This window comes from Filicampus tigris, chromosome 5 (assembly GCF_054856515.1).
Source record: "Filicampus tigris isolate MCC_2025a chromosome 5, RoL_Ftig_1.0, whole genome shotgun sequence".
In the NCBI taxonomy this organism is placed as follows: domain Eukaryota; kingdom Metazoa; phylum Chordata; class Actinopteri; order Syngnathiformes; family Syngnathidae; genus Filicampus; species Filicampus tigris.
The window spans coordinates 7,258,519-7,275,945 of NC_141221.1; the positions used below are offsets into that span (position 1 = coordinate 7,258,519).

At 38.8% G+C, this 17,427-nt stretch overlaps 1 protein-coding gene across 1 annotated transcript in view; it reads right to left on the reverse strand.

Annotated features, from left to right (window-relative positions):
• oxct1a (3-oxoacid CoA transferase 1a) overlaps positions 1–16,799 on the reverse strand; it is a 40,977-nt gene extending 24,178 nt beyond the window's left edge. The window contains exons 1-7 of the mRNA XM_086031097.1: positions 16,572–16,799; positions 15,593–15,701; positions 14,209–14,299; positions 13,380–13,515; positions 13,035–13,184; positions 12,564–12,670; positions 11,134–11,198 (exon numbers count right to left, since the gene is read on the reverse strand). Of these exons, the coding sequence (XP_085887223.1) occupies positions 11,134–11,198; positions 12,564–12,670; positions 13,035–13,184; positions 13,380–13,515; positions 14,209–14,299; positions 15,593–15,701; positions 16,572–16,679 (766 nt within the window). The 5' untranslated portion in view covers positions 16,680–16,799. The remainder of the gene's footprint in view (positions 1–11,133; positions 11,199–12,563; positions 12,671–13,034; positions 13,185–13,379; positions 13,516–14,208; positions 14,300–15,592; positions 15,702–16,571) is intronic.
• Positions 16,800–17,427: the final 628 nt, after the last annotated feature.

The window sequence follows — 17,427 nt, forward strand, 5'->3', positions numbered from 1 at the left end:
TGTTGTCGCCAAGTGGCAGACATGAGTTCAAGATGACAGCAAGGGAGGGGTGTACATTAAAGGTCTTTTCTGTCCAACTAACAAGACCCAGCAAAGAGACACTGATTTGAGGCGAGGTGGGTCAACACGACACAAGTCCAGGCACAAATGCACCTGCTCCTTTCTCCTTAGATAACAAACAAAGTTCAAAAAGGAGTCTCAACCATCTTGGGTGGGGGGCATCTTGCCGTTGACATTTAATCTGCTCGGGCATCTAAAAAGATGTGGTGACATTCACAAATGTGTTCAAGGTGGATTTTGGCTTTTAAGTCACCATGCACAGTGAGAGAATTGCCACTGTTAAGTTATTTGTCAATGTTTGTTTTCTTTCTTTGAGGGGGCAGATTTTCCGTCAACAAATACATTGAGTGTCCACTGGGAACAAGAACGATTTCTTACTTTCTCAAAATTGTTTAGTGAACGCACTTCAAGCAGGAGATGGCAACCAATCACAAAGGAGCAAATGGGAGACTTACGCATGACATAACCAAATTCTTACCGACCCCAACAATATACAGTACTTGCCTGTGTAATGCGGTGTAACCTACTTATTCCATTTACATGAGGGGCAAGCAGCCGTTAGAGCAAATTGAATTTAATCGCTTCTTATCTCCACTTCCTCCCTCAGCACTCAGCGCTGACTGTGAGAGAGGAGTCAGTGGTTAAGAGTGGATCTTGGTGTTGTCATGGATACGCAGACTTTGGTCTGCAGCGAGGAAGCTGCCACTCAGGACCATTAAGTCTTTTTCCCTTCTCTTTTGATCGGGAAATGGTAAATCTGCCGCTCTGCCGTGAAAACCAGGCCAAGCAAGATGAGATTGGTAGTGGTGGAGAACCGATAGCGCGGTCCCACACACCCTCCCACGCCTTTCCGATGAGCTTGATCCTTCTTTTGTGAGACTGACGATTTGCATAGACGCCTTCATCAAGCAAGACTGAGCTCACAACTTAAAATGAGTTGAAAATAGGTCAGACAAGGCCAAGGGAAACGTTGTTTAATGACAATTTATTCACCATTAGGAAAACTACAATACTTCTATTTAAAGTAGTCAAGGTGTTTGTTTTTTTTCACTTGCGCAAACCTGGCATGTCCTGGGCTCCTTTTTCAATTAGCCAACCAACGCTCAGTCCCAACATAATACAAAGCTCACCCAATTTAAATAAGCGTGTACAGAACCCCCTCTGCACCCACCACACACACACACAAAAACCCTTTCAACTGTGTGATGTGTCCCAGCTTGAATGGTGCGCTCAACTTCAGACAGAAGTCTTAAAACACATGGAATGGTAAAAATAATGCACACACAGATGCACAACATAGACACACAAAAGAGAGGGAAAAAAAACACAAAGGCAAATGAGCAGGTGTGCAGCGGGAGCAAAAACAAGGCACACAACACATTGATATTCCTGTATGTGTACGTTGATTTTCACATCAATGAGAGCAGAACAAGGCGAGCTAGCAGGCATGCTGTGGGAATCAAAGTGTCCTCTAGAGATGCTTTTCTAGAGAGTTTTCTAGTGAGGTTTTGTTTTTTTGTTTGTTTATTTGTTTTTTTGGGAGGGGGGGGGTCAAATGTTGTTAGGCTGCTTGCTCACACATTAAAATCATATTAATGTGTGTCATATTATGCCCTTGGAGAGAGCTGTTGGCTTTTGCAGGATGAATACGATGAAAAAACTAACTACAATATGATTATGTTTAATTCAATTAGAACCCACACAAATTCTTTGAGTTTTATGAGATGTTTTCTAATTTGCAGAGGTGGCCATTCTGTCAGACTGATGGACTGATCAGTCAGTCCGTCCGTCACTGACAGACGCCCGTTTTGCTGACGATTGACGAACGACGGGGCACCTTATAAAAATGACAGAAAGACTAATGACGGATATGTGTTTTCGTCCGTCAATGTAATCGTCACTAACCGTTAGTCCTTCACTTGCGGACGCTCGTTTTTCTAACTTTTCTTGGGCGGATCGACTGACAGACCAACGGACTTAACTGACATGACGAACTGATGATTACAATTCAGTTTGTCATGAAAAATGACGGACTGACGAATGACGGATGTTATGGGGTGTTTTGTACAGAATTCTGAGGGAAAAATATGCAATGGAATAAGACTGCCACTGTACTATCACAAAATTTGGAAAAAGTTAAGTGCTGTGAATACTTTTCTCTTGCCCATGGTGTGCTCCAACTCACCCTCGACCCAAATGAGAAGTACTGTAGAATATGAATGCAACATTTTGACCAAGGTACAAATGATTTCTAATTCCATTATTTCCTACAGTATATGGAAAAACTGTTTCATATCAGAGGTCAGCCAGCATCGCAGAACAAATTGTGTGCTGAAATCGTAATCATCAATGTGTGGATTGTTGCCATCATTTGGGGTGTGGTACCACAAACTGTATATTGGTCACAAGGAGAGTTCCTAGATGTATGTAAAAATATGACATGTCCAATTGATTATAGATTATTTGAAGTTTGTGGGCAAACGTTTACTAGAGGAAGAATGATTTGGTACTGGCACATTCCAATGGTAAAATCTGGGTTCAACCCAAAAAATAAAGATTATCTCCTGCCAAGCAAAAGTTTCTTTGTATAAAACTGCCAAGAAATCATATTTTGACTGCACAAATGGGCTGAAAAAAAAAAAAAAGAAACTTTTGGGTACATACTTTTTAAAGTTGGATCACTAATTTGATGATGTGCATTTAAATGTAATGCATACAAATGACTATATGCTTTGCCACACATGAGGATGAAGTGGTAAGCCTGCACAGTGATGTCAGACGTCATGTTCCAACTTCACTCAAGTGAGGAGAGCACCACGCAGACAAACGTGTTCCATCTTGACATCCACGTCGTGATGCTGACACCCCTTCTCGTGTGATCTCATGACATGCACACCACACTAGAAACGGCTCTCGTGCTTACGTTTTAGGGAACCAAGAGTAACACTCTTGTAGTGTTTTGACTTTTTTAGTGGATAATTTACCCAAAGTTTTATGTTTATTAATTGCAGTTTCTCTTTTGCCATGAATCACACTGGATAGATTTATGGCCAGTCTTACGGAGATGCAACATGTAGGCAAAGAGATGGCGTGGCTCGAGGCGACAAGTGGATGAGGGGGACTGTGACACCACACTCTCATTATCCCTGTGTATTTATAGAACCTCTATCTTCCCTCCGTATGTGTACGTGCGGGCAATTGGCCACGGCTTTGCTGTCACTTTCAGGGGGGCTCGGCACCGACATTCTCTCCCTGCCCAGAACTCTGACGACACATGAAATTTGTTCCTTCTCACTGTTAATTAAAACCAATGATGAAATAAATACTGCTATCAACTGGACATCCAGCGTTTTTTTCACATGTTACACTCATAACTAAGAAGCAAGTATAACTAAGATGTAACAAATCATTCCCCAGAATTCTACTCTGCACTCGACCTTTGATGAATGTGGACAGCAGCTAGCTAATAGTCGACAGCAGCTAGCTAATAGACGAGCTAGTTAGTAACTAACTGTAGTAATTAAGAGTTGGAAGTCGAACTAACCGCCTCGATTTCCTTGGCTTCACAGTCTTCATCCATGTGGCTAACGGCGGCCATCTTAACATTGCATTAGCTCCGTGGTATCGCAGAAGAGAACGGTGGTCTTGCTTTTAAGAACCCAACACGTCAGTTTGTACTTGGCCCGGTTAGGGATGAATAGAAGGACAGACAAAAACCCACGTCCGTCCTTGCTTGGTCTGTCCTTTTTAAAAGACTTCTTGTTCTCCGTCCGTATGTCCACAAAATGGGTGTCCGTCCGTCCTGTTCCACTCCCTCAGACGGAATGCCCATTTGATATTTACTAGCAATGCAAGACCACTTATCAATGAATAGTCACTAGTGAGTGCTAAAATTAGCTGAAAATATTCCCTGTAATGAAAAGATAATTGAAATTCCACCAGATTTTATTTTTAATGACAATGTCTCTCTGAATGCTTCGAACTCGCTTTAAGATGCTTATATAATATTGTGTAGAATGGAGCAGCTTCACAGTAGTTACCATTGCAAAGGTCGTCGTTCTTTGAACAGAAAACTACTTAATACACCATAAATAAACATCCATCCATCCAGTTTCTACAACACTTAAACTGCAAAACAATTTGCATTACATTGCAGGATTGACGCTAGGCTAATGTATCAAACATTGATGTCAAATAAGTACCTTTCATACAGTTTAAGTTCAAACTGAGCATGGAATTATCGTAGGGATTTTTTTAATACTGTTAAAATTCTTACATTGGATTTCATTACATTGTACAAGCTTACCAATTGTCTGCCGCTGAGTGTAAATAATATTAAGAAGCATCAGTTCAAAAACAACAAAACAGCATCACGTTGGAGGCAAAGTAACGATTGTTTTTGTTTAAACGCAAAGCATGCCTACCTAAAGTATAGTCACATAATTAATTGTTGCTGGTTTAGTTGTGAATACATAGACAAACATTGTATTGCTTAGCCACGATGAACAAAAGGATAGTTGAATTCTTTTGCTATGAGAGATGTGAGTGCAACAGCAAAAAGACGTGCTTTGATGTGGTCTCTGGTGTGTAGTGTCCTACCAAGCACCAGGGCCTTTCAATGTACCTGTGATAAGGGAATAACTGGACCAGCTGGATACCATAGTACATTCAACAATTGAATGGCAGCCTTTGGTTGCCAAGCAACCATAGAAAGAGCTGGTTGGAATTTGGCAATTTTCACTGTATTGTTTTTTGTTCATTTAAATCTACCAAGGATAACAACAACTGTTATAATTAAAAAAAAAAACATTCATGTGTCTATTCAAGTGATTTAGACATTAAAAAAAACAACTTTTTCTTCTATTGCCAACAGTTTGACGCATGGTGGTTAAAATTGAATTCAGTTACGATAAGCTTTGAGAAGAAATTTGGATCTAGCGACACACAAGATTTACCGTCGATCTATGCATGTCATGCAAACAGAATGACAGAATAAAACATGCTAAATCGACAAACCAAACCAGCTATTGTTTTCTTCTGCGGCATCAACTGGCGTGACATGGCCGTGGTGTCAATACAGGCAGCCAATTAATGGCTGGGCGTGCATAGAATGCTAAGGCTACATCTATTTGCAGGCAGATGGTAATTGCCTCACTATCTGACAGGTGCTTCTTGAAGAGTATTGCAAAACAGGGTTATCGCTTTATTGTTACCAATTACCTGGTTGGACACAGATAATGTTCATATCTTAACGACACATAATTAGGTAAGAGAAAAGCTTGTGCACAGACACTTAAAAAAAAAAAAAAAAAAAAAAGGCTATTATACAAAATCAGTTCAACGTATGGTACTGAAACAAACCATTTAGGTCGTATATTTTACTACGTGGAGAACAAGTGCTATTTTGTTATTGCAGGAAGGCATTCACAAACACTGAATATTAAAATATTTGGGGTTCATTTGGCACATTAAAATTACATTTGATTTACAGGATGTAGTTATTGATGATATTGGTCGTGTACTGCTACATGCTGCTGCCAATTGTGCAAACGCCCAACGTTCAATTCCCGCCCAGTGCCTAAATACCAAGCCACGGGAGACTCGCTGTGGTGACCCCTGATGGGACAAGCCGAAAGTCTCAACAATAATAACAATAACAATAATAACTTGTTTCAATAAATTGCTGCATGTGTAGATATAATATGTATTGTTCTAACTCTAATGAATCACAAAGATACGTGGAATTACTATACAGTAAAGTCAAACATGTGACTTTAATCCTCTAACTAATTCTGCAACATGAGCGGGGTATAATTAGCATTTTGTGTACCTTCTCCTTATAGCCTCTCTAAAACCGGAGTAATGTTTTACTAAAGCTTTAGCATAAAACGTGAATACTGCTCAAGCGCGCATTTCTTGTATTCATTACTGTTCCCAGTCAGACCTTGTTCGGAGCAGTTTGACAGGTGCATCCTGGATGTGGGATTTAAATCTCGCCCACAAGATGTCACATCCGTCTCCTCAGTGTTTTCTCTAGTCTTGACTGATTTTTACTTTTTTCTTGGAGGTACTTTATCACCATTGAACATTCTCTCGTGCTGACAGCACTATTTCCAAGCTACTGTAATGTAATAACGCAAGGTCATACTAATAAAATCGGTAATAAATCCTTGACACTTCTCACCAGTGTTTTCAAATCCGCTGTTCCATTTGCGCAGTCGGCACACATTACTCCTCTTGCTGATTCTTCATGTGTGTTTTTGAATTCTGAATTCTGTCGTTGTTTTGGTGGTAGTTACCCAAAAGTAACGCAAAACCAGTGCAATGTTGGACAATTTAGATTCACAGAGTAGCAATGCTGCCGATCGAAAAATGGATCTATGCAGGCAGCTGACATTGGAAGACATCCTTTTCAGTGTTAAAAGCTACAAAGAGTTTGCCATCAGCTGATCAAAATGAACAGTGACTCTGAGAGCATGCTTATATCTACTTTGTTTCAACTAGTGGTGCTGCATAGAACATAGTCTTGAAAAAATATGTTTGGATTGACTTCCTTTTTAAAGCGGAAGTCAACCCAAACATTTTTTTCAAGAATAGGTTCCCAGCAGGCCCACTAGTTGAAACACGGCATTCTGATTAATTTTGCGTTTGTGGAATATAAATTAAGCAGCAAAATACACTTGTTTTTATCTCTGAGTGAGGCCATTTTGTCTTCTTTCGACTGAAAATGACATTACAACTGCTCACAATGGCCAATCACGGCTGACCTGTTTTCCGAATCTGAGCCGGATTGGTCCTTGTGAGCAGTTGTGATGTCATTTTTCGTCGACTGAAGACAAAATGGCCACCCGCAGAGATGGCTAAAAATGAGTGGATTAACACTTATTCCACAAACGCAATATTTATCAGAATGCCCTGTTGCAACTAGTGGACTTGTATAGAATATATTCTTGAAAAAAAAAATGTTTGCGTTGAGTTCCTATTTAAGCTGCTTGGTGAAAGTAGACAATGAAATATGAAAATCCAACAGTTCTCGCTCTCTCTCTCGCTCTTTCTCACTGAGATGCATTGTCATTCATGTCACTAGCAACTCCATCACAACTTCAGCAGACATTAACACATTTGCTGGCACCGTTGCTAATGTCCCCTTATTATACCACAGTGAAAGAACAGCACTGGGCTGTTTCTTTTTGGCACTGACTTCCCAAATACCACTCATACTCATCCTTGGCTGCCATCAAGGTCACAGGGTTCTGTGAATGCTGCTGTCTTAAAACTAATTAGCACCAATATTATTTAGTATTGCTGGCTTATCAACAGCTGTGTGGTGTCGAAACAAACTTTTTAGTACACAATATATCGAAAAATATCAATATCACAATAATGGCCTATGCAATATGCATGCCGCAGAGACGTGCAATCGTTTAAATATAAAATTGTATGCTTTTATCTGAATTTGACCAATCAGCCGCAAACTTAAATGCGCATCACCACCGTTGGACGTTATCTAGGGGAATTACAATTAATTTGCTAGGAACACATTGAGCTGGCTTATTTTGCTGCATGAAATGTAATTCTTTCATTAGATAATAAAAATGTCATTTCTATAGGTACATATTAAATATTAGTATTTTAGTATCAATGACATTTGTAATCAGCATGGAAAGGCATTTTTGTCTATATTTCCAAAAGCCATTGATTCATTTTCAGTTTGCGATTTAGGTTTTTCACACACCCGAGACTCAACGGGTGCCTACAGTATATGGGAGGTGTGAAGCTGCGAACGCATGTAGAGGAACAGAAATAGAGGTTGGCTTTCACATTTCTTTACTTTCAAATCGCAGATGAGTGGATAACCAGACGCAGAGATTGAAACGAGATGTGACACGAAGCCGAGCGACCTGACACTATAAATGAGCGGAGGCAGCAGGTCACTCGAGATATTAAAACTTCCAATATTTCTGCAATATCTGGGGTTACACAACTACAGAAAAAGAAAGAAAGGACCCTTTGTCCTCTGTAGGTGGTTAGATGTGATGACTGTGCTGTACAGGCCAATGCTGCTTTAGTGTTGCTTGACTTGCTCTCACAAGAGAATATATGAAGACATTTTTAACTCGAATTCTCAAGAGAATGTGCTTTTAACAGTGATGTTGATGTACACCAAACTATCAGTATGACTGCTGTCTTGAGTGCACTAGAAAAATAACTGCATTGATATTTACATTGCCTTGTGGCTGGATAGACAACGCAGGTCTAGGCGCTCCATTTAGATCCCCAATGACAGTGGTCCCCAACCTATTTTCTGCTGCAGACCGGTTGATAAAAGTCTATACACAGGAGTCAGCAACCTTTCACACTCAAAGAGCCATTTCGACCCGATTTCCACGGAAAAGAAAGCTCTGGGAGCCGCAAACACTTATTGACATTAACCTCCCCAAAAAAAAAATGTCTGCTTGTTTGAGTTCGTACAAGTTGTAAAATTCCTTGTTGCACACTCACGTCCGCATATTACCACCAACAAAATACATTCAATCAGTAATTTGACGCTTGGATTGATTAAGAGTATAAAAACTAAGCCGGCGACGTCCGAGAACATCAAAGTCCGCGCTCATTGTGCCCCCAGCCTTTGAAACGTCACACCTGCCCAATACATCTTCATTTTGGCTACAGCGCCTTCACAAAACGCCTTCTTTCAGGTTGAAAGCTATGAGTGATGCAGCAAATAAAACAATGATCTAATTAACCGCGTCTAAAGTGCATATTAAAATGAAGCGGGGACTTACCTCACGACGCACGTGAGGGGGGTCTTTACTATTTTCGCTCATTATTGTCTTAAAAAAAAAAAAAAGGCTGCATTCAGCAGACGGAGAAAACATTGTATTGCACACACCTCTGGCCGTGAAATTGTGCTTTATTTGACTATTTGTTATTTTCACTGCTTTAAATTGGCTAGGATTGCATAAAAATTAGATGAATAAAGTACGGATCATTAAAATCGATTTGTGATCGATGTGAAAAAAAATAAAATAAATAAAAAGAATTTGACCATATTTGGACGTCCAAGATTTTCGGCCAACAGTGACTGTATAATTTATTTTCATATTTCGAGGTCACAATAATCTTACAATTTAGAACTACAATCAAACAAACAAACACACACAAATAAAATACTTTGTTCAGATATTGTGCAGTTTTGGTGTCGCTGGCAGCAGGCGTGTCATGTCAGAAGGCAGCCACGCATGCCGGCTGTTTCCTGTGCTGTCAAACATCTCTGAGGAAGGCGAATGCTGAGCACCGAAATTGCAAAAGTTCTCAAGACAGAAGTTAAAAACTTTGACTTACTTAGAAGGCATGATGCACATTTTTGAGACAAACATACTGTCACGAATTACGTTATCTGTTTTGTTTTGACATTTGTGTTTGCACAATTGTGTGTCCCGAGGTTCCTGAATGCATCACGCAACTGGCTGGATGGAAAGGGTGTGCGCGTGAGGAATAAGCAGACGGCAAGGAGGACGAAGAGATTCGTGTGTACTTAGGACAAAATTGTTGTTGCACCATAGTTGGAATAATAAAAAGGCAACCGTGTGGGAATAATAAAAAAAGGGAGATAACTAAGCTACGTCTGACGTCTCTTTGGAAGACGTTCCAGTACACTTCAATCGGACACTTATAATTCATTTTCCCAAGCCACGCAGAGCTGCAACATAAGGATGAAACAGCCGCATGCGGCCGCGGAGCCGTAGATTGCCAACCACGGGTCTATACCCTTCGTGGACGTGGGGGGGGGTGTTGACAGCAATGGCTTGAAGGTGTGCAATGCTAAAACAAATGCAAATCCATCGTTTTTTCTTCACCAATATTGAATGACTTTTTAGCCTTAGCAATGCTGTTAGCCACCAACTACAATAAGATGCTCTCAAGGCACATCTGTTGACAAATCAGTTTAGAAGGCTTCATGGACTCATTGGAGAGGCGCTCGCCGCATATTGTGCAGAGAGGATTTTGTTCGTGCGTGGTAGTGGTAATCACCTGTCACCATAAAATCCATATTTCAAGTAGGTCTTTTGGTATTGTCTGTGAAATTCATAATTTTTCTTCTTGGGAATAGGCTTGTGTGTTGAATGCTCACTGGGCTTTTTCCCCATTGTAAAGAAACTTTCCAAATATGTCTGTTTATTTTACTCATTTTGCTAGCTTGTGATTTTAATATTAGCATTGCATGACCGAGACAACTTGACATGTGTCGAGAGTCAGTCATAGATGAATGTAAATAAACCTGAAGTACTGTAAGTTTCTTTCTTTCATCTGTGCGGCCCTCTGCGACCCGGTCCAAAGTGGCCACGGTGGTTGGAGACCACTGATCTATGTGCTTTGACTGTCTATTCACATGTATTTGTAAAATATGAAACGTTACATACCGTTTATTTGGCCTGCACTGACAGAATTACCTTAACATTTTCCTCTGTTAATAGTCTGTGCACCCCCGATGTACATCATAGTTAATGGGCCATGTTTTTGCAGTATCATTGATTTACCACTTGCGTGTGTGTGTAGACACGATCAATGATATTCCTTGGAAGTCAGGCTCGCATTGGCGGGGTAGACATTATCTCTCTGTGTATGTTGCAGTTGCATTGGCAGATATTCAATACATATTTGATTTTTAGCCACATTTCTTAGAGGCCTGTTTCAGATATTAAAATATTCAATTGCATTCACCAGCAATGACTCTTGCATGAAAAACAGTAAGAATCCCACTTTTATTTTTTTCCCACTACAGAGCCATTCAGTGTCATATTGTAGTTTGTGTGTACAGTATATCATGACGTATCACTGGCAGGGCATCATGTGTATGACATTAACCTCAATTATGGAGATGTATGCTCCTATTTGAACCAATACAAAATACCATAATATGAGCAATTACAAATCTACAGAGGGCATTAACGAGTCAAAAAAGTTCAACTCAGCTTTGTGATTTTGAAATGGGAACGCTAAAATATAAAGGCTAAAGGCCACTATAAACGCTTTAAGGCTATTTGAACGTGATATGCAATAAGATGCAACCTACCTCAACTATGGTGGTTTTGGCTGCCTTGCACATGGGCTGGTTGAAGTTTCTAGCAGTTTTCCTATGACACGGGCAAATAGAATGCAAAAGCAGAATTATTTCAAATTAGAATGCACAAATTAAACTGTTTTCATATAGTTTACTGCTAGACATTGCCCTCTTGTGGTTAAACGTGGTAGCACAGACCTTTGCTAGAACAGTGTGTGGTAAAAACCAGTCATTTGCAATCAGATGAATCAGAAGGACCTCACTAAGGTTGTACAAAGCAATCAGCTGGTATAGAAGTAAAGGTTATGGTGTAATTGGTGATTCTTAATGTAGCTCTGTTGCAATTTTACTTTAGAAGTTGTCTAATTGAAAGGCTAAGGCATTCCCCAACCAAAGATTTGCTGCCTAAATGGTTCAGCGAGTCAACCCTGATTACAGATCATAGCTATTTCAGACCTAAATTGTACTGATTAAATTCAGCCTCAAAAGCTGCTCTGGTCAATGTCTAGATAAAGTAAACTAAATAAGTTTGCAAGGACATTAAATAATACAAAATAATAACAGCACTCAAAGAACACAGACCTGCATTCACCTACAAAATCAGTGAGTGGTGTACTACTTTGATCCGAAAAGGTAAAATAAGGTGACGTGCCATTGCAAATCATAATTTCTTCAGGACTGACATTTATATTCGTAAATAACCATTTAAAGTTTAAATGATATTTCCCATGTTTCGTTCACAATTCAATTAATTGTGAAGCCTTTGTGAGCAGGGAATCACATTGCAGGTTACTGATGTTTCTGCCTTGTGACCGTGTTTTAATGTTTTAAGATTTTAATATAATAGTGATGAACACCTTTTTATATTTACGACGGTCGAGAATGTTAAAATGTTACTGATCGTAGCAGTTAATAACAATGATGGTAACACTGTTTGCCCTTGGAAGGAATTATTTGTATATTTATTTCGTATGGGAAAATGGACAAAACTTGAGAAATATATACCAGTGTGTCTGAACTCTGTAGTTAAGTTTGCTATTAATGCTAAAAATTACAATAGATGAAGGCGGAAGCTGAATCACATTTAGATAAAAACATGGTTTGATATATCTCTGTACATAGCATGTATGATTTCAATTGAATATTTTACACAGGCATATTTGTTTACTTTGGGCTACTTATAAACTAGAGATTATTTAAAGTTGAAGTCAACCCAAACGCTTTTTTTTTCAAGAATATGTTTTATGTAAGCCCACTAGAAAACACGGCATTCTGATTACTATTGTGTTTGTGAAATATGAGTTAAGCAGCAAAATCCACCCCTTTTTAGCCATCTCAGGGGGCGGCCATTTTGTCACTTCTGTCAACTTGAAAATGGCTTCACAACTGCTCACTTCTCTGTATTCTTCGGTTTTATTTGCTCCAAGACAGTGGTTACCTGAACACAACATTTCCAGCCCTATCAGCTTTCCATGCCTTGATCAGAGCAAAGTCTCCGGTGATGGCCTTCTCCATGATGTATTGTCTGCCGTTAAACTCCTGTACCTGGTTGGCAACAGACACAGTTCAAGATGAATATGGTATATGAACCTGAGCTACCATATCAACAACTAAAATGGTCAAATATTGAACACTGACTGAGCCAAAGACAATAATAGCTGTTGCTTGCTTTGACTTTTTTTTAAAGAAATCCAACTTGCAACAATACAGAGCGTAAACAAGGAATGCACAATTAACTAAAAGGTTGGTTCATAGCAATTCAGGCTTTTCTTATGTTGTGGTTTTTGGGCATTCAGTTTGGACTTCTCATTCTCAAAGCAAAACCACTCCAAAAGTCAGTTCTGTTTACCACAATTCTCCCACACGAAACATATTTCTGCAACACTTCAAACAAGTGAAACAATTTTACCTCTCTTTTTTCACTAGCGATTGCAATACTGCCATCCTTGTTGTACTTTATAGGAGAGCCTCCCTGGTGGATCAGTGTGCCGTATCCAGTTGCAGTGAAAAAGGCAGGAATCCCTGCCCCCCCGGCTCGGATTCTCTCCGCTAAGGTACCCTGTGGTGGAAAATGAGGCAGAATAGGACAAGTGCAACACAAAAAGTTGTACAGTATAAACTACCTTCCAGAGAACAAAACTGACAATAGCTAAGTGTCATAACATTATCTAGTGGCAGTCCAGAGAGTTGTTGGCAACCACCAAGTTCTCACAATTGACAAAACATTAACTAAAAGTATGTTTTCCTGACCAACCTGTGGAGTGAGCTCCACCTCCAACTCCCCAGACAAATACTGTCGTTCAAACTCTGCATTCTCCCCGACGTAGGAGGAGATCATTCTTTTGATCTGCTTGGTCTGAAGAAGCAGACCGAGTCCAAAGTTATCCACGCTGAGGGGCACAAAAATATGTTGGACTTTTACATTGCACTCCACTCTAAACTGCACTCTTGTGGTCAAATTATTGTGACTGGGCGGGCCTGAAATATAGACGAGAACTCACAGACGGACTAAAGCATTGGCCCAATGCCCACCTCTGCTAGTTAGTACAAGTGAAATGTTTATAAGTGTAAGAGTCCATAGTTAAGGTATCATTCTAAGAAATTTGACTTAATGATGAATTAATGCCTAAAGCTAGATGAAGAATTAAATCACTGTCAAATCTAAGGTTAAATTCTGCATGAAGCTAGATAGATATTTTTTCTTAGGCTTCTTGTGATTAAGTGTTTGTGTATGCTGTTTGTCTATGCCTGGAACACAAGTCTGTCAAAAGAGCTGATTGATATAAGGGTTATAAATGTACAGAATGCATGCAACAGATACATACTACATACCGGTAATAGTGATTGAGAGAACTTTCAGGGCTCACGTTTACAAAATTCTGGTAATGTGCTGCCACCTACTGGTCTGGAAATACAAACCAGCTGACCTTGTGGAAAAAGCATTGTACTGCTCTCATATTGGTACAACAAAACAGCATTTTTTTTTCTCTCCACATGCACAATCGTTTGTTTTGTATTGAAAAGGCTTTCCAGTATTTACAAGAAGCCTCTGCACATGTGTGTGAATGTTCAGTATCGCCTACCCTGCATTGTTGCTGACTGCAGTAAGACCTTTCACACCAGTCTTCAGTAAACTGGTGATGAGATTCTCCGGGATGCCACATAATCCAAAGCCTATGTTAGAGCAAAAACAGAAAAATATAGGTACTGTATATCGCCTTGTGCCTTCAAGGTCACATTTGTGCACTTTTTATGATATAGTCTATAAGCTTTCCCGTCTGAGCTACCACATCAACTGAGTATTCAGTTTACCATAACATATTTTACTGAACTTTAAAATACAGCATTGCATGTCAACATCCTAAACTCAGAACACAAAAAAGTGGAATTTTTTTATTATATTGATTATGGGCAGTGCAAATGTAGATGTACAAGGAATACGACTAGACGTTTTTTTTTCCTTTTTCCCAGTCCTGTGTTTTTCAAATACTACACGGTGTCATGCTTTTTTTCTCTCCATGTGGTCATACTTGAATGCAGGCGAGGACAATGGAAATGTTTTTATAGTTGTCTCAGCTGACTTCACTATAAATACTGTGGAGTGCGGAATGTGCGTGTGTGTGCTGATCAGACACCATTCAAGTGCAGAACAAATCAACTAAGTCAAAAAAATGACACTTTATAGTACCGGTTGATGTTTGCTGGACTTCAGATCAGCATACAAACATTAGTCTGCCACTAGCTTTTATTAAGGTAGTTAGTCTCTGCTTGCAAATAAAATAAGAAGCCTGGAATTGGATTGCATGTCACTGATCTTCTTTTTATCATCCATCCATCCATTTTCTATTGTCATTATGGTGTGGTAAAACTGCTTTACTACCAGGTTTAACAAATTGGAGTTAAGCAACATACATTTTTATGAAATCCAAACACTCGCATCGACATTGTAGAAAGCAGTAAAATGTATTTGACTGTAGTAGTTGCTGGTTACACATGTGAAATACGTCAAGTGAAAGAACAGCCACAAATCTGAAAGGCCGCTTGAGAAGTTCACAACTTGACAGCAAGGGAGTATAAGCGAGAATGTAGTAGTTGTATTTAATACACCTCAATCAATCTGGATGGAAGGGCTTCAATTAGTTTTTTGTTTACAGTGATGGATAAAAGCTTATGTGAGATAAACATACAAAAACAAAGCACATGTGTGCCATGGCTTTACGGTAGGGCCTTTGTTGTGACACATCAAACCATAGAAGCCATAATCTAAAACTACTGACCCTGTCAAAGTCACCAAAGTCACATTCACACCTAAAGACAACTTAGTCTTCAATAAACCTAACATGTGTGTTTTTGCATAATGGAAGGAAGCCAAAAGTGCCAGAAGCCCAGAGATAACATGTAAAAAATAAAAAATTAATTGAATGTTGTGGATACAAGACTGGAAATTATCCTTCATTTAGCATTTACCTCCGACCAGTACAGTCGCCCCATCTGGGATGTCTCTGACTGCCTCTGTAGGATCAGAGTAGAACTTTGAACTTCTCTGTCTGGAGGTCGAAAAGTAGCAGCTACACGTCTGTAAACACCAGAGAAAGAGGAAAGATTTAAACCAATTCAAAATAAAACTTTTTACAAGTGTGTATTGTTGGGGGGGAAAAGTCATGACAAATTAGCTTTTTATAATGTATGGTGAGAAGAAAAGGGAGATAACCAGCTATGGTGGTGAAAACTAATTATGCTTGTCCAGTGTAAAGCGCTGTTTGCACAATGGATTAAGTGGAAGATAAGAAAAGCTACTGAACAAGCCCTGCAACAAAACAAACCTAGTTTTACTGATGACAAGAGTCCCAACTAAGAAGTTGAATCCACAATTCTCAGACTTTTACCATGTGCCTCTGGCAGCAGTACTGCCAATAATTGTATACAATTGTGGACAAGGAAAAGATATAGCCAGGAAAGATATACCACAAACCACAAATACATATTTCACATTGAAAATGTCTGTTTTAATTCAATAACAGTGATTCACCTATTTTTTCTTTTTTTAGGACTAGGACTGAATGTGCTCTTGATAAGTTTGTTATATCAGATGCCTGACATGACACTAGTTGATATAAATAGCATTCAAACGTGGCACAGGCAAGCATGATGAAAAAAACATTGGAAGTTAATTTGTGGCAGTAGAGGTGAATTATGCAAGCACTCCTGACCTCCAATGGCAGATGTTTTTGTGTCACTACATTGTACTAATGTTGTTCATTCTATTGCAGTAAATATCACCATAAACATTGCATGGAGTGAATCAACAGGATAAAGTTAGCCAGCATATACCAAGACAATCATTAAAAGCCTAACGACAGAAATAAATGGGGAATTTTGTTTGTTATGACCTTCTCCACGCAGCTCTTGCCATTGTGCAGCAAATATTAGACAGGCAAATACAAACCTTGCTCAATGGACGCTTATCGAAGTTTAACGTGGTTCTGCATGCACCAGTGAGGTATTTAAAAGTGTCTGCTCGACTCAAGGCTTTGAATGCCATGTTAAGACACATGCACCGGACGGCAGTGGACAGGAGATTCGTACAAACAAGAGCGTCTAGCTGTTAGCATTCAGCTAATGGCTACGAGCTTTAGCTCAGTTAAAAGTCAACGCTGCACTCACATTGGCTGGCGTCTCAGTGTACTGGTAATCTGATGCATTCATGGTCATCGTAATTAACAAAGTTCCGCGTGTAACGTCGAAACTACATTGTTTGATTTATTTTAATTTAATTCTTTTTTTTAGTACAGTATATGATGTAAAATGTATAGGTGTCAAATTAGAATCAAGAGTTTATGATTTTTGTGGATATTATACACACGTATTTTGATTTTAAACAACTGGAAAAGTTGGGACATATATATATATATATATATATATATATATATATATATATATATATATATATATATATATATATATATATATATATATATATATATATATATATATATATATATATATATATATATATATATATATATATATATATATATATATATATATATATATATATATATATATATATATATATATATATATATATACACACACACACACATATATATATGGATGTGCGCATTGAAGGAGTTTGATTTTAAAGTGGAACAATTATATTCTGTTGGATTCAATGAGATTACTATTCGATTCAATATGGTATGCTCTGTTCAAGACGGTATCCAATTAGTTTATTGTTGTTGTACATATACGGATGACCTTGTCAGTACATTAAATGTGACATTTCCTTCATAGGTATACAG